This window comes from Alexandromys fortis, unplaced genomic scaffold (genome assembly GCF_014885135.2).
Source record: "Alexandromys fortis isolate MF-2015 unplaced genomic scaffold, M_Fortis_MF-2015_v1.1 scaffold_51, whole genome shotgun sequence".
Lineage (NCBI taxonomy): Eukaryota > Metazoa > Chordata > Mammalia > Rodentia > Cricetidae > Alexandromys > Alexandromys fortis.
This window is the reverse complement of record NW_026067925.1, coordinates 784,599-806,109: the sequence shown is the minus strand read 5'-3', so window position 1 is coordinate 806,109 and position 21,511 is coordinate 784,599. Positions and strand designations below refer to the sequence as shown.

General features: G+C 44.7%; 1 protein-coding gene across 1 annotated transcript in view; it reads right to left on the bottom strand.

Annotated features, from left to right (window-relative positions):
* Positions 1 to 20,190, bottom strand: part of Slamf1 (signaling lymphocytic activation molecule family member 1) — a 35,218-nt gene extending 15,028 nt beyond the window's left edge. Inside the window, exons 1-3 of the mRNA XM_050143101.1 lie at positions 20,046 to 20,190; positions 10,863 to 11,198; positions 8,479 to 8,769 (exon numbers count right to left, since the gene is read on the bottom strand). Of these exons, the coding sequence (XP_049999058.1) occupies positions 8,479 to 8,769; positions 10,863 to 11,198; positions 20,046 to 20,121 (703 nt within the window). The 5' untranslated portion in view covers positions 20,122 to 20,190. The remainder of the gene's footprint in view (positions 1 to 8,478; positions 8,770 to 10,862; positions 11,199 to 20,045) is intronic.
* Between the last annotated feature and the right edge of the window lie 1,321 nt (positions 20,191 to 21,511).

The window sequence follows — 21,511 nt, the reverse complement described above, 5'->3', positions numbered from 1 at the left end:
TAAAAATCAAACTATTTGTTTAAAAAAAATCTTAAAGGAGGGGCTGGAGAGATGGCTCAGAGGTTAAGAGCATTGCCTGCTCTTCCAGAGGTCCTGAGTTCAATTCCCAGCAACCACATGGTGGCTCACAACCATCTGTAATAGGGTCTGGTACCCTCTTCTGGCCTGCAGGCATATACACAGACAGAATATTGTATACATAATAAATAAATAAATAAATATTTTTTAAAAAAATCTTAAAGGAACTATTTTGATGTTTAGTTTATCCAACCTACTCACTTCACATTGAGGGAACAAGTATATATGGCGTTCTCGAAGATTCAGTGGCACAACTGGGAAGGTGACCGCTGTAGATGTTGAGGTTTGTGACAGCCTCTGGAGGTTGAAGTCCCATGAGGAAAGTAGCCACTAACGCTGATGCCTGGGAGAGCTAAGGCCTTCAAGGTGGTCAACCCATTTATTTGCCGTCTTCCTTCCTCTGTTTATTCCCCTTCCTGATGATGTTCCAGCTGCCCACCACCCCTGCTCACGCCCTTCACCCAGGCCCCTCTTCCTTCCTCAGTGTCAACTTTCCTGAACATTCCAGCCTCACTCTGCCCTCTCCTGCAGACATCACATGTAGTTTATGTCATACAGGTTAGAACCTGTGTTTTCCCACCATTGTCTTTGCAATGCAAACCATTTTAACTGATGCTAATAGAAACCAGACAGGTGGATTCAACTCCATCTAATTAATAACGGTGTGGACTATCTAAAAACTGTGTGCCTCAGAGTCTTTCAGACCATCCAAGGCCTGCTTCATCACCAATAACGTGAGCATAAAAATATTTAGTCCACAGTGTTGTTCTGATGAACCAAGACAATCGTGTACATGAAGTGTTCAGAGAAAGAGCTAAAAGTCATGACATGATCAATGAACATCACCTGTTTCCACTAGTCCCAGCTCCCCAGTGAACCTCTAGGAGGCCAGAGGTCACCTCTTGGCAGATATTCCTTTTCAGTCCTTTCAGTCCTTGGCACATACATCCTCAGTAAGTTCTTTTTTTTTTTTTTTTTTTTTTCTTCTTTTTTCTCAGTAAGTTCTTAATGGTTGATTGGAACAAGAAAATGAGCTTGCTCTTAAGTACAAAAGTGTTCTCGTCGTTGAAGCCCAGAGGTGCCATGTCCCATCCTGTCATTTGCTTATGACTTGGTTTTCCTATCAGAGAAGCAGGCCCCAAGATGCCTCTATTTAATGCTCACCCCCTTGGTGCTATTTATTTGCTAATCATGGTACTTATGTAGAAACTGTCAAGGACTTGAAGGCTTGAGGAATTCAGACAAATATGGACACAGTGCTGCTTATTTAGCTTGTGTGTGTGTGGGGGGGGGTCAGGTTACACACAGTTTCCAAAGTTTCTGGAAATGTTCTCCTTGTGTTCCTCTGAGGCCTTGTTCCTATTGCTCTGCCTGTTCTTCTCTTGTGTGAGGATCAATCCCTTCCTCAGTTTCTACACCAAGCAAAAGGAAGAGGGCAAAGCTCTACACCAAGTATCCATGTGTTTCAGTCTCCTGTGGAGGATCTGAAGGGACTCAAGGAGAGACTCTAGTGTGAGACGGGAGCTTCCGTCCATCACCTGATAGGCTCAGACCTCTCTCTCTCTCCTTCTCTTTCTGTCTCTTTATCTCTCTCTCTCTCTCTCTCTCTCTCTTTTTCTTTTTCTCTCTTGGTTTTGATTTTTTTGTTTTATTATTTTTGAGAGGCTAGGCTGGCCAGAACCTGTGATGTAGTCTTGTGACTTTCCTCACAGCTCCTCCAGTGACAGGATTAGAGGCCTGTGCCAACTCCCTCAGCTTCTCTACTTCCATATGAACGATATCTTCCCCTTCCTCAGAGCATCCAGGTCACATCTATATTCCTTGGGGGAAAGTCTCATTGTCTGTCTTCTGGCAGCTATTAAAGCATGTCTTAAGTCCTATGTATCCTCCAAAGAGAAATTTTAGTAGTTGTCTCTTTCAAATGATTTTTTTTTCCATCTAGTAAATAGGAATCTCGCCTAGGTTGGCATCTCTAAAGGTGCTCTCTGTGCCTATTATGTTCTTAAATACTCGCTCATTGCATCAGATGCAGGACGTGATGTTGTACCATATACAGTTGATGAACCTAAATTGCTGGATATGAATGGATCTTAGAAAACTATCATGTCTTCTGTTAAAAATGATGAGAGTGCTAAATACATGAAGGTCTCGGAAAGTATGCTAGGTCACTTCCTGAGTGCCCCGGGACAGTAGTCAGAGGAGGCACCAATGACCTACTTGACACAGCTTTGCAGTAATGGCACAAATCCGGGAGAGTTGCTTGCCTGCAACACATCACCTGGGCTGCTGTTTCCAGACCAGAAGATCCCACTCTCTCTCCTTTTGTTCATTCGTGTAGTGAGGCCATTCAGGATGGTGGTTCTCAGAAATCAGATAAAACTGGCTTTTGGCTCCATCAGCCCTTCATCCACAGAGAAACATTACCTCAACTTTTTTTCTCTTTCTTTTTTCCCTTTTCTTTTGGACCAGAGTTATGATGCCCCCTCCTCCACCCCCTGTAGAAACCTCCTTAGAGGCAGCTAACTGGGCTGACTGAAAACACCTGTGCTATTTAGCGGCAACAGTACTTTGTATGACTGTCCATCCTCTAGTCCTCCGCTATTAGCTGTGAGTTAACTGTAGGAAAACTGTTAGCTGTGAGAAAACCTGAACAGAGCCACACCTCCATGGAAAACGATGCTGACCATCTTCTTTCCCTTTGTGTCTCTGAAAAATCTGTCGTCACAGTGACACAGAAGCTTCTCTCCCTTCCAGTCCTCAAATCATGTTGTTTAAAGAAGATAAAAAAGAAAACAAAACAGAACCCAAGAAATAAATGTTGTTCATCCAGGAGCCTCAAAGATGCTCGCATAACGGTCTGAGAGTACCGGATCTCTTTCCTGCCTTTCATGTGGTTTTGTCAGCAAGGTTACTAGCATGGAGCAGGGCTCCTTGAAGAAGTTGGCAATCTTCAAGAGATGCCTTCTTAGTGGTAGTTTCCAGTGAGAAACGGGGGTGGGGAGAGGACACTAACAAGCCTGGGAGCACCTGTAATTTTTTTTTTATGGAACCACACCTTTTGGGAACACTGTTTACACCAGCCTGTCCTCCCCAAATAGTGTAGCAGAGGGAACTAGAATGTGCCTAGGGCCATTTCTCCCATTCTTTCATGGCCAGTACAACCTGGCTCCGGATACACAACTGCCCAGCTAATAACTGTACTTCCTAGCTTTCCTTGTATCGTGTTTGGCCACATAATGAGTTGGAGCCGATGAGAAGCATCTGAACTCTACCCTTTCGCCATTGCTGTCAGGTTGGCTAGCCGGGGAGTACACTGGAGAGGACCGTAGTCATGGAACATCTAGGTGACTATGAAAATGAGGCTTTGCTCGACTGGGGTGGGGGACACTCTGGAGCTCACGTGTCAGCCCTTTCTTCCACTGAGCCAGCATTCTACTAATTTCTTGAGAAAGTTTTCCCTTTGAGTGTGGGCTTCCAGGGGCATTCCCTTCTAGCTGAATTTTTAAGATTCTGAATCAACCGTCCTTGCACAGATACAATACTTTCAAAACAGAGTGATTAAGGACAGCAGGAAGTCCCACACAGGATCTACTGTCAAACCACATTAATGTGCTTCACATGACCTAGATAAAAGAAGCTGTGGGGCCCTAGCACTTAGGCCTTGCATACGAGACTTCTTTATGATGGACACTGAAGATGCATGAAATTCTTAAATGGCAGCTGGAACTCGGATGATTATATGACTGAGAACCTAGACAGATGTCATCAAAACTTCTTTTCAAGGCACACATGTGTCCATGCACGTATTCTCACCAATTAAAGTGAAAAACTGTCTTCAAAATGACTCTTCCGACTTACTGATGGCAATATCTGATGAACCCTCAGTCTACCGCACAGTTTCCTTCCAGGGCGGAGGTTTCCCTTGGTACACACTATGTAAGGAGTCTTTGTCGCAGTAACAGTCGCTGCTTTGACTCAGGTCTCAGCACATTTTTGACGGATTTCTGTCCTAAGGTCCTCCTATAACTCATTTCTTTCTCTCTGTCTCCGGCTGACCCCAGTCTGTTCTCTACGCCACTGTCTTTTCTCTTCGCAATGCAAAGACGGTGGAGCTGTTTCCCATCTAGAACCACCAGTTCCTATCTCCCTATTACCTGCAAGGCGGTGGAGAATGTGGCCTGTGCCTTCTTCTCTGCTTCTCCCTCTGCTCAGGTTGCCTTTTGTCAGTGAGTCTGGGTAACTTCTGCTCATTGCTTGAATCCCCATCTTCGAGGAGCCAGCGCTGTTCATTCCCCCTCTTTTTTACCTTGCACACGCTTTGGTTTTATAACCTCCTCTCCATACCAAATGATCTAGGATCATTGTCTATCTATTTACAGAATTCTCTCCTTCAGGACAAAGATAGCACTCTTTCTTTTTTATCTTTGTGTGCTCAGTCCCTTGCATGATGCTGGAACATGGTAGATCCTCAATAGATGCTTTGTCAAAGCCAAAAAAAAAAAAGCACTTTTAAAATTAGCAACTTCCATTTGCAAACATAAAGTGATAGACCAGCGGCTTTCACCCTGTGACCCCTTCACAGGGGGCACCTAAGACCACGGGAAAACACAGACAGTTACATTGCAATTCATAACAGTAGCAAAATTACAGTTATGAAGTAGCAACAAAAATAATTTTATGGTCGGGGGTCACCACAACATGAGGAACTGTATTAAAAAGGGTCACAGAGTTAGGAAAGTTGAGAACCACTGTGATAGACCAATGAAAGTAGGTTTTCAGTAATTTAGGTAATTTCCTCTACAGCCCTGTGAAGAGAAAAGGTCATGCTGCAAACTGTCTGTGTGTCTGGCTTGGATTTGGTGAAGACCTCCTCCATCTTTGGAGGTGGAGAGATCATTACTTGAACTATGCGTTAAATTGTGTTCTCTTAAAATCTACATTTGGACGTCCTTAGGATGTGATTTTGATTGGATATGGGAGCTTTACAGAGATAATCAAGTTGCAACTAGGGTGTGAGGGTGGTGGTATGCTTTAATTACTACACCTACTCCCTCATATGTCGAAGCTCTAAGCCTCGCCAGAGTGATATTTGGGAACAAGCTGTTAAAAAAGTAATTAAGTTCAAATGAGGTCACTAGGATGGCTCTTATCTAACCTGACTCTTGTCCGTATCAAATGAGGGAAGGGAGAAAGGCACCAGGGATGCACAGGCAGAGGAGGAAGGCACCAGGGATGCACAGGCAGAGGAGGAAGGCACCAGGGATGCACAGGCAGAGGAGAAAGGCACCAGGGATGCACAGGCAGAGGAGGAAGGCACCAGGGATGCACAGGCAGAGGAGGAAGGCACCAGGGATGCACAGGCAGAGGAGAAAGGCACCAGGGATGCACAGGCAGAGGAGAAAGGAAGGTTATTTGCAAGTCAAGGAGAGGTCTCAGGAGAAATCAAACCAGACAACACCTTGATCTTGAGTTTCTGGATTCCAGGACATTGAGACAATAGTTTCCAAGTTTATGACATCAATATCCCTAGAAAACTAAGACTCGCTAGCATCTCTTATTAATGGTTCTTGTTGACATACTCACGAGCTGAATCACAAATGTCACCTCTGGAAGGAACATCAGTAATTTACCCTTTGGTTTGCAGATGGTGAAACAGAGGCCCAAGAGAGGAATGTGGCTGCCTCGTGTCTAGTGTCTTTACGGACCGGATGAGTGTCATGGTCCAGCCATGTTGGGTTTGTACATTCCAGGGTAGGAGCATGTAGGTTAGAAATGTTAGGCAGAACAGAAAGAGATACAAAAGAAATACAGAGACATAGGATCATACTGGGAGGGCAACTCAGTGAATACTGAATACTGAATCTGCCTGCATTTATTTTTTTATACACTTATATACCCCAATATAGAAGCGGGGAGCAAAAGACTGCTTTAACATGACACAAAGGATGACTTTACTTGCTTGAATACTTGAGACAACTTGCTTGAAGACTTGCCATCAACCCACTATTTTCTGGGTTAAGCATTCTGACTTTTTAGGCAGGATATACAGTGAATACACCCTAGACCAAGTATCCTGTAGGCAGCCTCTCCCTGGGTCAAACCAACGATTTTAAAATAAAGGAGCAGCAATAGGCTTGAATTCTCTGACCTTTGGTCAGGGTGGAGTGGATCCACCTCTATGGGCCATCTTAATGTCCAAAACACCAAGTAACCACACCTTAGGTCAGGATACCCTGTTTGTAACCACTCCTGTTGCCAACAGCTTTGAAAGCGTGAAAACAAGCTCAAACTCTCTGACCTTTAATCAAGGTGAAACAGGCTCACAGCTGTGCCCCCCCCCATGACCCGCAGACAAGGCCTTGATAGAGTTCTACTCAGAGCACCCTGTCTTGTCACTTCATGTCCCTTCGTACCTCACAGAAGCCTGCTGCACACTTGGTCACACCAGTGTATATTTCATCCTCAGGATGCCTTAAACAGGTAAAACTATCTTCAGTGTTCGTGTAGAATGTCCTGCTCTGAATGCTCTTAGGTGTAAGCTTCATGGATTCCCACGATTTTATTACGCGCTAGTCAGAGGCTTGTCAAGCTGTCTTGGAGCATGAAAGGAATTCCCATCCCAGCATCCCCAGCATCCCATTTTGAGATAGGCCAAGGAAAAATGTGTTGCCTGCCCCTAAACAGGCTTTTACAACCAAAGAGAGCTGGGCTGGCATAATGGGTACTTCACCTTCATCTTCAAGGAAGACAACTAGTTTTTCATTATGATTTCTAAGGCATTTTAAGTGAATTCACTCTTCCATGAATACCTATGAGAATTCCAGCACCAGACAGCCCAGTTCTCTCACTGGCTCTGTGTTTGACCTTACTCCAACATTTTGATTTCTTCCTTCACTTCATCCGTAGGGCGAAGATGTTAGCACTATCTCCATCATCTGATGGCTGTGAGGGTTAGTGACTTGCCAAGTAGCCAGTAGTCAAGGCCAAGCCATCGCTTACAGATGAAAAATAAAGTCTCAGAGAAAGTTGAGCTTTTTACTCCAATAATTAGAAAGAGCCCCTTGGGACCACATTCTGTAAGCTTCCCACTATATGGCAATTTTTTTTCCAGGATGCCTAATGACTGTGGGCAGAGAGATACCTGGAGAAGCGTCTACACGTTGTTTGTGGGCCACATTTAGAAAGTAGAGATGGCTGACTCTTTCCGTGACATGACTACATTAAGTTCATAAAAAAAGAAGTCAAAGGAATATGTTGGGGTACAGCAGGGGTATTTCCTCTCTGAGAACCCTTTGGGGGTGGGGAGTCTCTATTACAGGAAGTACTATGCTCATAGCTTAACGTATGCACAGTCCCCTTCCTCTGTCTCTGTCCATCCGTGTGTCACACAGATAACAAGTCTGTGTGGGTGGGAGTCAAGGAGATATCAGGGTGTAAGTAATGCCCTTCAGGGCTTTCCCTGAACCTTCCTGTGACAGAGGCACAGTATGGCCCAAGAGGGCAGTGGTCTATTCTGCTTCTTGGTGAGATGGGCTTACTTCATCAACTTTCTCTCCCAAAAGAACAACCGTGCTTTTCTACCTTGGAAAAGAGAAGACCTATCCAAAAGATTTAGGCATTAACTCCACTATTTGATGTTGAAGAAACTTGAGGAAGATACTTAAATTCTGTGAACTCCAAGTTCCTCCTATGTAAAATGAAGCTGGTAATAGCACCCACCGGACAAATGTATTGTGAGCCAAAGAGACGATAGAGTTAACAGTGACTTGCTCTTAAGAGAGTGCTACCATTTCATCACTGTTCCCTGGCTTCACGCTCTGGAACTCAGCTCACCTCTCACTCTGATCCTCTGGTCCTCTCACTTGCTCTAGGATTCACAGCACAAGCCCCGCCCTTACAGCCTGAACCTCATTATCAAACACATGTCTCGTGCTTGCATTTACAGCGCGTTGCTGCGGTGCAGAGATCACGCTTTGTACCAACTCCCTTCTCTTGTAGGAGAAGCACCAGGGAAGTACTTACTGATGGCATAAAACTATCTCACCACAAGGGAGCACGGCTTTGGGACTGAGCACTTGCAACCTGCTTTTTCCTTCCCAGACATCATTGCAAGCTCATGACAATCCAGGGCAGAAGGCCTGGAAAAAGGTTTTCTCTTGGAAACCTGAGTTCTGGGTCTGATTCTGTTTTTTCCTTCCCTATTTGTTCCTCAACTGTGAACCAAATGGAATAGAATGCCACCTAGGACCGACATGAAAGCACCTTTGTTGGATGCGCCCTGGAGGCCTTGACAACAATAGACAACAAGTGCCGTTGGCAAGGTCCAAAGCGGAGCTATTGGACCTGTTAGTATTGGATTCGCCACTGATGATGTGCCCAGGCTGCCCCCAGAGTACCCACCTGAGGATTCCCGCCTGCACTCCTGTGATAGGTCAAAGCTCTGGGAGCGACTGCTGACAGGGTTGCTTGCCGTGCAGTTGTAGATGTTGTCTTGAGCCTGGCTGCTGAGACTGATGTTCAGGAGGTGGGAGTGGTTGGCCAGGCTCAGCAGATGTTTGCCCGCCTCATTGCTCCAGCTGTAAGTCACATGATCGCCTTTCTTCACCGTGCAGACTACCGTCAAGCTGCAGGTCCCATTCCTGTTCTCCTGGGTCTTGTTTAACACTTTGATCTCTGGAGTGGAGACCTGCTCTGTCAGGAGGAGGAAGCAAGGGAGCCATCACTGAAACACAACTCCTGGAACTCAATTTGACTGTCTTATTTGCCAAAACAATGCCTAGACAATTGGCATTTCCCCCTCACTGAGAAGTCTTAAGTGCAAGTTGTCTCTTGGAAAACTGCCACTCACAGCAACCCTCATGACTCTCTGCTCTTTCCAGGACCCTCGAGATAAGATAGAGAAGCATTTGGTATTTGGTTCCTTCCAGCTAATACTGTTAGGGTACTGCGTGCCTCATCCAGACTGCTCTGTCTGTTCTGTCAGGAATAAGATGAGTTTTGATTGGCTTCAAGTACAACCTCCTGGAGTTTGAAGCATGAGCTTTCAGTGATAGGATTTCATCATGCCTGTGTGTGTGGTGTGTATGTATGTGTGTGGTATGCGTGGTGTGTGTGTGGAATGTGGTGTGTGTGGTGTGTGTGTGTGTGGTATGTGGTATATATGGTATATGTGTTGTGTGTGTAGGTGGTGTGTGTATGGTGTATATATGGTGTGTGTGGTGTATTTGTGGTGTGTGGTATGGTATATGTGTGTGGTGTGTGTGGAATGTGATGTGTGTGTGGTGCGTGTGATGTATGTGGTGTGTGGTATGTATGGTATATGCATGTGATGTGTGTATGGTGTATGTGTAGTGTGTGTGTGGTGTATTTGTGGTGTGTGTGTATGTGTGTGTGTGTGTGTAGCAAGTGCTTGGTGGGTCTAAGGCACTGGTAGGTTTTCAATCATAGCCACAGGCCCTATTGATCTGTACAATTCTAAAGACATGAGACAGGCAAGGCAAAAAGGGAGGTCATGCTTATTACAGCCACTATAAGACCAGCACATTGCTGGCATTTCATATTCATCTTTTTTAATTCTCTCAATAATCATAACTAAAAATAATTATTCCCATTTTGTGGATGAGAAAACTGAGTCCCAGAGAAATGGCATGTCTTGTTCAACATTATGCAGTTTCTAAGTGGCCCAGGCTGAGATAAGCAGCTTAGTCAGATTCTGAAATCAGCCCAACCGCCTCTCTCAGCAAAGCGAGTCGTGGTGACAGAGACCACAGTTCCCAAAGTACCCAACTGATAACATAAGGTTTGACAAAGTCAGTAAACTTATAAAAACAAAGGGACAGATTATATGACATATATGTTTTTTTTTTAAAAAAAAAAACATTTGATGTACGGCCTCCATGTACACAAAGCAGAGGGCTATGAGAATTCATCTTTCTCTATTTGCAGAAGGGAAACACTGGGTCAGGAGAGAGTCCAGATGTTTCTGTTTTAACGCTGGCTGTGGGCTTCCTATCCCATCCTTCGTGGTGCAAGAGATCCCTTTGAAAAGCCAGGGAAGCCCCACGAAGACGTCAAGAAGCCTTGGGAAGCAGATGAACCTCTGGGCCTAAGAGATAGGAATTCTAGCTGCCTTCAAGGACAGGAGCAGAGTTCTAGGGGCTAAGAAAAACACCAGACTCAGGTGATGTAGGTTCTACAATCCCTCAACTAAACAACTACATAACCAGATTCTGGTTCAAATGAGAAAAAAAAAAAAAAGGCGTTTCTTTCCTCACGTAGGTGGAAGCCTCCCCCAGGGCTCTGGGCTTGGTGACCTGTTGTGGGTGGAATGTCAGCTTTCTTTACTCAGAACTTCTACTTCAGCAAACATCCCACACAAGTGGCTAAGCACGTGCAAAACCACTTGCCCCTGGAGTCGGGGTCCCTGGCAATGAAGGAGAAGGTTCAAACTTCTGGGCTTGATAGAAAAAAATCCTTTTATTAAAATCTTGGTATGCAAACTAAGCCCTGTAAGAGATAAAAGCCAGCCCTTCAGCTCCCACATAGTGGGTTCCTTTCCTTTCAAAACAAGAATCAAATCAGCCTCCACTGATGTGCAGTTTGGGAGATAAACAAACAAACACACACACAAATGTCAGCCTGTCAAAGTGCTTCCCTTAAGCTTAAATACTCGTTGGACCAGATCTTTCAAGTGGCTTTCAATGCCAGACATTCTGCTTCTGAGAAAGGCCTAAAGTCTTCTGGGCCCTCCCTCCTGTGCAAAGTGTGAAAACTCCCATTTTTACCATAGAGCTTCAGCTGAATGCAGAATTGCTGAACTTGCACATTTTCCTCCAAACTCACGATGTACCATCCTTCACTCTCCCTCCTGTTTCCCGGGATCCCCAGGCTCAGGTTTTCCCATTGAAACTGGTAGCCATCCTCCAGGTGCTCTAGAGAGTCCTCTTTATCGAGATTAAAAGACACTATTTTCTTAGTGATTTTGTTTTCTAGAGACATTGCCGTTGCCTTCGTGACAAGGATGCGGATGCTTTTGTTAAAGCTCTCTTTCGTCAGGGGCAGCCACGTGGTGTCATTTCCCAACTGCTGGATAATCACTGGGCAGTTCATCAGACCTCCACCTGTGGGAAGGAAGGGACGGTAATTCCTTATGATGGAAGGCCTGGAGAACCCACGGTGTAGAGGGCAGAGAACGACAGGCTTGAGGCTCGCCTCTCCTCCCGAACTAGCTCGATACACAAGGCGGTGGTCTATAAGAACAACCACGGGGATCCTAACCATACCTTCAGTATTTCAAAGTGTCCATTGGAAATCCTAGACTTACTTACACCAGGGTCCTGCCAATTCAGACCTAACAGGGTAGGCACAGAATGCAGAAGTAGGTAAATGACTCCCTTGATGTCACAGAGTAAGTGGCAGTGCCGGGACAAGAATCTCAGCCTATAATTTCTCTGCCAAGGTCCTTCCCAGCACTCAGTATGCAGGGTGAAGAGTGGGTAACAGTAAAAAGGAGCCCAGAGGACCGTAGTTCCAGAAACACCAAGTCAGGTGAGAAGCAAAGAAGGGTCTGAGGACTACGGAAATTAGGGAGGATGTGTACTTCATGTCCAATGGAATCCCAGTTCTCCAAAAATCCCTGAGACAATTAATAATGGTAATGGTAAGAGATTATTTTATTTCCCTTTTGAAAAAAAAAAGCTGAATCAACAAAAATGGGAGGGGTGTAAAAAAAAAAAGCCACAAAAACCAAAATAAGGGATACCAGTGCTGACTATTTAATACCTCCGCTGCGCTCAAACCCACAGCCTGCCTTCTGCCTCCCCTCGCAGGGGTGACCGCCCTTTCTGTTTCACTGAAAAAATATAGAAGAACTGGAAAGCAAATGTCAATCTCTGGTAATCCCAGTTGATCTGTCTCCCTGGAGGAATGACCTGTGTTCCCATCCAAGGCTAGTCTCACCCCTCAAGGACCACTCGTGTGCTTCCAAGTTTTGCCTCTGTAATCCGTGCCCCCTGCATTATCAGCTGCCTTCTGGATTTCTTTCACCAACGCAAACATACAAACACTTAATTGCCCTCATTAAAAAAAAAAATTCTCCTCTGATCCCAGGTTCATCTTCAGCCACTTGGCCATTTCATTTTCTTTTGGAAGGTCCTTGCCTGCCTGTTTATGTTTTCTGCTTTTACTTCTTGGTCCAGTTTCCCCCATGCCCACTCCAAACAAGTATTCTTCTCCAAGTCTCATTGAATCTCACTCGACAAGATTAGTCTGTTGAACTCAATTAATTCTCCATCATCGTCTTAAGTGTTTCTCAGGAACATTCGACATAGTTCATCTTCCCTCCTTTGAACACTGCCTGCACTGGTCCCCGAGATACTACACTTCCCTGACTTGCAATTTTGCTCTTTTATCATTCTTAGTTTCCTTGGGGGAAACTTCTGTTTTTTTCAGATATCTAAATATCAGACTATGCCTGGGCTCAGGCTTCCTTCTCTCCCTTATTTACACCTATTCAGCTTCTCACGTCGCTGCACAGTTTGACGTATCTCGGCAGTGTTTACAGTTGCGAATTGTGACTAATCTGCTCACTGCCTAATATCTACTGCCTACATAGATGTGTCCTTAGAGGTTTAGATGGCATCTGACTTTAGCAAAGAACTTTCTGCTCAAGCATGACCATTTGTCCAGTTTCTCAGGCCAGAACATTGGAGAGTTCTTGAGTCTGCCCTTTGTCACACTCCACATTTGGTCTTGACAGACCATCCTGCTGGTTCTAATTTCCATGTGGGTCTGACACAGAAGCGCTCCCATGCCATTCCTTTCTACCACCGCCAGCACAGGCCCAGCTGCTACCCCTGTCTCCCAGCATTTGTACCATGGACAGAGAGATTCTTTAAAACCATGTCTAATTTCTTTTCTTTTCTTCTACCACTTTTAATCTTCCAGGGCTTTCTAGCACTCACAAGTTCACAGTTACTGACTCTGCTCACTGAAAACCCGGTGTTGCTCCTAATCCATCCCCGGCTCACTCTCTGGGTTTTCACAGCGCTATGATCAGGTAGCTTCCCGTTCTTTGACCTCATCAGGAACATTACTGCCTCTGGGACTTGGTATGTGCTGCTTCTCTCTGGAAAGCTCTTCCCTTATGTACCAGAACAGCTCAGCTCCTCACTTGATTTTGGGTGCCTGCTCAGAGGATGCTTTCTTTGGAGAGGCCTCCTCGGACAGAGTACCAGGATAGCCCCCCTGCCTATTGCTCTTGCTGTTGCTGCCGGGTGTTTCGGTGCCCGTTCGTTCATTTTATTGCTATCTGCCCCACTTGAATACAGTCTTCTCCAGAGAAAGAACCTTTCTGCACTGTGTATATCTGACAGCTTGACACAGTGCTTGGCACAGAGAGACTCTGAAATATCTGTTTGAATGACAAGAAGGTCATATTACCCTGGCAGACCTCTTAACTTAGCCTAATATGTATATAACTGAATTTAACCATGAGTTATTGTTCATGATTGGAGCACATGACTCAATGAGCATAGATTGTTCTAGCTGATAAGAGATTCAAAAGGGTAAAATAAAAACACCTGCTTCTGCGACGGGTCGATCTAGAAGAGACCCCCTCTCAATTGTGGTAAAGCTGAACTACTGGAAAATTGGGTAAATCGGCTAAAATTGTCTTGATATCAATGTGCTCTGAAATCCCTACACTGCCTGCTAAATGGCGCAGCACAAATTAATTAAAGACTAGTGATGTGGGGGTGGGGAAGAAGACACAGTCTACATGGGCTAAAGTCAGGATGAGAATGGTTGATGCATGGTTGCTACAGGAAAGTAGGTTAGGTGACGAGGAAGTTGGTCTTTGGGGCATTGCTAATATTTCCTCTAACAACAGTGTTCGCCCTGTGGCTCAGTTAGATGAACTGTGGTTGCTTAGTGCTACTTTTACAGGGGTATGTTGGGAAGCTCATTGGCCTTCCTTCCGGCCACACTGAGAAATGCCTGACAACTCCAGACGACACAGCTCCTCTGATGCTTCACACCTGAACTGTAAAAATGTACCCAGAGTAGTGATGTCCTGAGTCCTAAATATATGAACTGCAAAGAGGGAAGACTGAGAGCCATCCGCGGACCTCTGAATGTATGTCCATTTCGGGGGAAGAGATCCTAAATGCTACTTCTGAAAGAGATATGAGATTTTAAAAAACAGAATCGCTACCATACTGTTGACATTTTAAACTAATTTTGATAGGGAGAAGAAGGGGAAAATGGGGAAATTTACCCATAAGACCGTTGCTGATACTTCACTCTCCAAATGCCTCCTATACAACCTTTCCTATCATATGACCTGGTAGGGTTATGTGTGTGTGTGTGTGTGTTTTCAGAATACAGAAGAGGTAGAAAGAAGAGAAAAGTAAGGTAAGGCCGACGTAGAAAGTAGCCAAATATATGAAGGAGGTAGAGGAGAGAGGGTGAAAGGAAAGAAATGGGGCAGATGAAGGCAGACTTCATGATTTGCATGCACAATGAGTGGAACCAAAACTTCACCAGGAGACCCTAACACCCAAACACCCAGAGAATAATGATGTAATTGCTCCCATGACTGCTGAGTCTGGAGGGTGCTTGAGGTCATCCCCACCTCGCGCAAGTGGAAACACAGTGGGGCTGTAGAACCTTTCACGTCGAGTCTCTGTTCCTGAAACATCCTACTGCCTGATGAAGGTTTTCCAGCGAGCCTGTGATTCAGTCAGCCCTGTTTACTAGAAGAGGCTGGGAGGAAACATTTGTGCTCTTCACACCGACTCACTTTCCTTCGTGGGTAACTCTGCTTTGATGGTGGAGTGATTCACACAGGGCAGGTGAACCGTGGCCTGAAATTTGCAGGATTTAGCTAACCCATTCACAAGGTGGGATTCTACCCCAGAACTTTATTTTTTTTGACTTTATTCTGATATTTTATAGATGTCTTTAGCATCTTGCTACATTCTTTTTCTTTTCTTCTTTCTTTCTTTCTTTCTTTCTTTCTTTCTTTCTTTCTTTCTTTCTTTCTCTCTTTATTTCTTTCTTTCTTTCTCTTTTTTTTGTATAAAAGAGACAGGCTTTGCAATTCTAGCTATAAATGCAGACTCAGAAAGGAAAAAAATAGCTTGTTGAAGGTTTGATTTTAAGCCTAGATATCAGGTAAATATCCCTATCCCACGGTGCTGAGAGTGCTGGGGCTTTGTGGCTCAGACTATCAGCACCCATCATTTCTCAGCTTGAAAGTCTGCACCACCCTTTGCCCGACCAGTTCCTTCCACCCTTCAGGTCTTCACCTTGACTCCTTTTAATGAGGGAAGACTTCCTGGACTCGGGGCTTCAGGTAGCTTTCCTGCCACACGCCTCCATCTCACTTTGCATCACCCCTTCACGCAGATTTAACTAGTTTTAACTGCATCACAGTTTTAGCAAGTTTAGCACTTGTCATCCTCACACACTTAGAATCTTTCCAGAACAGGGATTATATCTTTGATTTACTGTGGTGTCTAAGAGGTACCTGGGACACAGGGGAAGCCCAGAAAATCCTTGTTGTCAAAGTGAATGAATAAAATGAAGTGGGCTGAATGAATGAATGAATGAATGACAAGATGAGTCTAAGTGCTTCTCTTTCCACATTCGAAATGAAATCTATTTCATCTCTGTAGCACCCCCATGTGGGAGGAGAGACAGGATTTGTCTCCACTTTCCAGGTGAGGATTTAGAAGCTCCTCAGTCACACACTGCTGGCTTTGGGCTATGACAGACCCGTTGCCGTTCCCCCAAGCACTTGAATCTCTCTAGCTCTGTGTTTGGATCTCTGTCTAAAACACTCTTCCCCAACCCTAGCAGAAACCAACCTCTCTATTTGAAAGAGAACGCAAAAACTGGCAGGAGTGTTATCTGCAGCAAGGATTATAGAAAGAAGGCGTCTTCAATCTAATCTCTTTTGTTCTGTTGAAGTTTTAGGGACACACATGCAACTGCAACTCTTGCCTAAATAAACTGAAGGATTCAAACAAAAACCTGTATGCTAAAAACAGTCTCTATCTACTTTCCAGATTTCACTTCGCATATGTGCTTTCTACATTCTCCGGTAACCTACTGACTCTCAACTTTTGACATTTGCTATGCTTCAGTTAGTTTTAATTCAACACATACCCTTCAATTATAGATATTGTATTCTAGTTTTCCTCTCGGGACCTAAATACACTCACTGTATCATTCTTCCCACTTCTCAAACAGAAGTTTATCCGGTTTCATTCCCTGACATACAGAGTATACAGAGACTGTTAATGTACTCTGCTTATCTTTCCTCATTTATAAAGTTGTAATAGTACTAATGACGGTGATGATAATCTCACTGTTGGTGATGGTGTGGGTTGGTATGATACTTCGATGATAAAACGCTTAGCACAATGTCTTGTATAAAGCAAGTGTGTAGTATTTTCTACTATTATTTATTCAACAATAATTTTTTTAAAGATTTATTTATTATATACACAGTGTTTAGCCTCCATGTATGCCTGCAGGCCAGAAGAGGGCACCAGATCTCATTACAGATGGCTGTGAGCCACCATGTGGTTGCTGGGATTTGAACTCAGGACCTCTGGAAGAACATTCAGTGCTCTTAACCTCTGAGCCATCTCTCCAGCCCTCAACAATAATTTTTAAATGGGCTTTCACATACTGAGCATCATGTCAGGTGCCTGTCAGAGGCTGTGATTGCTCATTTTCCTCTTTTCCTTATACCTTGTCTGGTAGAGTCAGATACACTCAGTAGATCAGTGCTGAATAGAATCTTTAGAAGTCAGTCTATAACTAACTGAATCCCTTTTGCTTTGAACTCTGTTTCAATGTTACAGATAAAGAAAGGTGAGGTTTTATATCATGGAATTATTTTTTTTGAAGAAATATCTAGATCCATATACTGGCATGGAATAGCTGCATTGGGTCGGGTCAAGCCTAGAACCCAGGCATTTGTCCCTTATCTCTTACTCAACATGTATGGAGGATGTGGGAAAGACCCACATGGAAGACAAAAGCACCTTATTTTGGGAGAGTCATCCATCATGATTCATATATCCCCATAGTGGCCAATACTGACAACGAGGCTATGCAAATACAGGGTAAGGGGTGTAAGCAATCTCTGTTCAACATGGATATGACCCAAAATTGCTCTATAAATGAGATATAGTTTGATACATTGATAAATTGCAGGATCTGAGACAACTGATTTCTAGATACGATGTGACTGCATATTTGGTCTTTGGTGTGGATTCTTCCGAACATGAACTTGGCATTTGTATCCAATTCAAGCATTCATGGAAACATGAGGCACGTGGTATGAAAATGTCTGTGAATTGGGAGTTAATGGCCCATGTAGATGAGAATCATAATGTTCTGGCAGGAATGATGAGGGGAAGAGCAGTATCAGAGATCAACAAAAATGATATTGTTAGACAAATTAATGTGCACAATGAATTGAAAAAACCTGGGGCTGGCTTTGCAGAAACCACAGCCTGGGCTCTCTCCATTGTAAAGACTAAAAGGCTTCCTGAGAGCCTAATAAATACTAACATTGTGACATATGCACAATATATCTGTCTTCTCTAAGGGAAAGAAATTAAAAATGACTCCCAGGAAACTATAGAAGAAAAAGGCAGAAAAGTTTACCTTGCAGTTATTTACCTGGATACTCTTTGCTATGGCTCTTGAATGTAAGTCAAGATGCTATATAGACATTGTATAAAATAAGCAGGCGCTAGAGAAGCAAAATAAGAAGGAGAACCTAAAGAAAAACATATAGGCATCCTCCTGAATATTAACCTTCATCAGGCGATGAAAGGAGACAGAGACAGAGACCCACATTGGAGCACCGGACAGAAATCTCAAGGTCCAAATCAGGAGCACCAGGAGAGAGAGCAAGGAACTCAGGACCGCAAGGGGTGCACCCACACACTGAGACAATGGGGATGTTCTATTGGGAACTCACCAAGGCCAGCTGGCCTGGAGCTGAAAAAGCCTGGGATAAAACCGGACTCGCTGAACATGGTGGACAATGAGGGCTGACTGAGAAGCCAAGGACAATGGCACTGGGTTTTGATCCTACTGCATGAACTGGCTTTGTGGGAGCCTAGCCTGTTTGGATGCTCACCTTACTAGACCTGGATGGAGGTGGGTGGGTCCTTGGACTTCCCACAGGGCAGGGAACCCTGACTGCTCTTTGAGCTGACGAGGGAGGGGGACTTGATTGGGGGAGGGGGAGGGAAGTGGGAGGGGTAGTGGGGAAGAAACAGAAATCTTTAATAAATAAATAAATAAATAAAAAATTAAAAAATTAAAAAAATAAATAAATAAAAATAAGCAGGTGATGTTCAATGTGGATGTCATTTGGGAGAATTTGTTATATCCGGGAAGGGACATGTGGGCTTTGTGCTTTCTACAGTTCTCACTGGGAACTGAAAATTGAGCTGGAATGAGAAGGTGCTGATTTTTACAAGAGTCAAGCGTCTTCGCTGGGTTGCTCTGACGAGACTGATCTGTCTCATTTGCAAAACACTTCTATTTGAGTTTTATTGGGGTTTCACAAAAGAGTACACATTTAAAAATAGAAGACTGACAAAAATTGAACCACTTTTAGTAGACAGAATGGAAGGAAAGAAGAGTTGCCAAGTGGGGTGACATGTATGTGTTCTGGGACTGGACTGCCACTCACCAACAAGTGAGCTCTCACCCTTCAGCAGCGCATTTGTTAGCTACACCTGAGCTGTCACAGGCAAGGCTATCCAAGCAGAAAAGCAAATATTCATCCCATAGTTATTAGTCACCAAGTATGGTGGGGTTCAGACAGGATACAGTGAGGAAGGCTTAGCTCTACCTACGGAGATGCTTGGTTTGGTGATCTAAGCTCTCAAAATGAGTCTAAGCAAGGGCCCCCTCATCCGAGACTTGAACAAGAGATTCCACTTACAGCACCCCACATCCCTGGCACATGCAAGGGCTTTTCTTAGAAAAGTCCATAATGTATTTGCAGTTATGAAAACGCCAAGGCCAAAACGCTAAGGCCAAACGCTTTAGGCCTCAGGATTTTCCCATCCCTTCCCTAGAGCCATCCCCATGCCAGGCTGTCTCCCACAGACTGATCAGGTCCTAACATGGGGTTGCCCATTCCACTCACACGGTCAGTCCAGTATCCCTCTTAGCTCTGGTGCTCCCAATACCTCTCCTTATAGCTTCGACCCACTCAGCAGGAAACAGTATCTCGCCTTGGAAGGAATCAGCGGGATGGGAGAGAAGTCTGACTCCTTTAACTTAGCTGTCCACTGGGCCCCACTGCAGCAGCTTCTTTGACCAGAAGTTTCTCGATTTGCATATAACCAGCCCTGGGCTCCAAAACTCCCAACCTCTTCCCTTCTTGCTGCTTTGGAATCATCTCTTATGGGAAAGTGTGACCACACTTCAGCCGCTGACTCTGAACCCAAGGTCTGAGGTTTCTCACTTGTACCTGTTTCCCTCTGCCACCGTCGCTCTACGCTGGACCATGTTCTCTTTTGTCTGCTGGGGTATGTGTGAGAATCTCCGCAGGGATGGAAGACAAGTCTTCCAGAGTTCTATTCCCTAGCCTGTGTCTTTGCCAGAAAGACACCCCAAATCAGCCACTCGGAACTTCAGCCTGAGTCCCTTACACCAAGAGGCGGATTGTGGATGTAGCCAGTGACTTTGGCTTCTGGTTTCCTTAGAAACTAGTGTCGGTGGGGCTAATCCTTGGAACCGGAGGCTCGAGGAACACACAAGTTTCTTCCTCTTTGAAAGACACAGTAGAAACCCAGAGGTACTCCTTAAGGAAGAGGCAACCGAACCGCACTGCCCAGCTTATGTCTCCTCTATCCCTGAAGCTCTGTTGATCCCAAATTGCTAAGCACAGGACTCAAACCCTTAAACAAATGGACACTCACCTGTTCCGTAGCTCAGTTCAAAAGCCAGAGAAAGAAGCAGAAGTATGCCCCCAAAGAGGGACCTGTTGGGCTCCATTAGCCGGCCAAGAGAGGGACGCGGTGCCTGTCTGGGAGCCGGGCAGCTGCTCACGGTTGCCCGGTGGAGGCTCTGATCAGATAGTGCTGCCTCTGCTGTCAACTCTACACACTAGGAACCACCGAGTTCCTGAGCCAGCTTCCTGTCTTAACTAAGCGGGGGTTTTTTTTTTTTTCTTCTTCTTCTTCTTCTTCTTTTTTTTTTTCTTGAGTCTCAAGGATTGCTCATATCTGATCAGGCTTAAATCACTTCGTCGTTCTTGAGAAACCTGTCAGGTGTCTGGACCTCTGGGAGCCAGGAAAGGAGCTGTGTAGTCACTTCAGTCAAACTCTGGTTTGGGCCAGAAATGTGATCCCTCCCCACCCTCCTTTTTCTAAACTGTTTCCAGGAAATGGGTGTCACAAGTTCTCTGAGTAGATCTGACTGGTAACTCTTCTTGGGTCCTAAGGAAAGAGACTTTAGGCAGACTACCTACAGATGAGATAATTCAGAGCTCAAGTTCTGTAACTAGCCTTCAATGAGATAATAGATCTTCTGTGTCCCACGGCCTCATTGAACACCCCTGCAAGTCAAACCGGGAGCTACAGTCACAGACTGACGGGGTGGGCAGTAGTGGACCAGAGCGAGTTTTAGGACAGGCTCCAAAACTATAGAGAAACCCTATCTCAAAAAAACAAACAAACAAACAAAAAAAAACAAAGGGGGGTGGGGGGAGGGAGAAGAGTGGACCACTGGCTAATAGTCTATTTCTCTGATGAGCACAAAGGGGCAGGATCAAGCTAGTTTGGTGCTGTTTTCAATTTAGAGCTTACATATAAGTTTCTGCTATGAAAGAATTTACTGTATGAACAGAACATTGGAAAATGCTATGATCGGGGCTCACAAGGAGATTTTGAAAGATGAGTGTGTGTGTGTGTGTGTGTGTGTGTGTGTGTGTGTGTGTGTGTGCCTGACACAGTTGTACATGCGGAGGTCTAAGAACAATCCTTAGGAATCAGTTCTCTCCTTCCGTTATGTGGGCTCCAGGCCTGAATAAGTGCCCTTATCCACTGAGCCATCTCGCTGGTCCTCAGGCTGATGCTTTTAGAATCCATTGTCACAATCACAGTGCTCTACTCTTGGCCTCTCCGAAGGCCTGAGGGTAGAAAGAGCTGGGGATAGAGGAAAAGTGATCCTTTGCTCTCTTTGCTTTCCCCCTCCTTCCTCCAGTACCAACTTCGCAGTGGTGAATTAGGTACGGCATGTTCCCAGCTCGACACTCAGTGTCATCACTGAGGAAGCTAGAAATTGGCCACATGTGAAATTGATACCGTAGAAATCAGCAAATGACATGGATTAGTTTCCTTCCTTCTTTTCCTCCTTTTCCATTTGTCTTGTTTTTTGTTTGTTT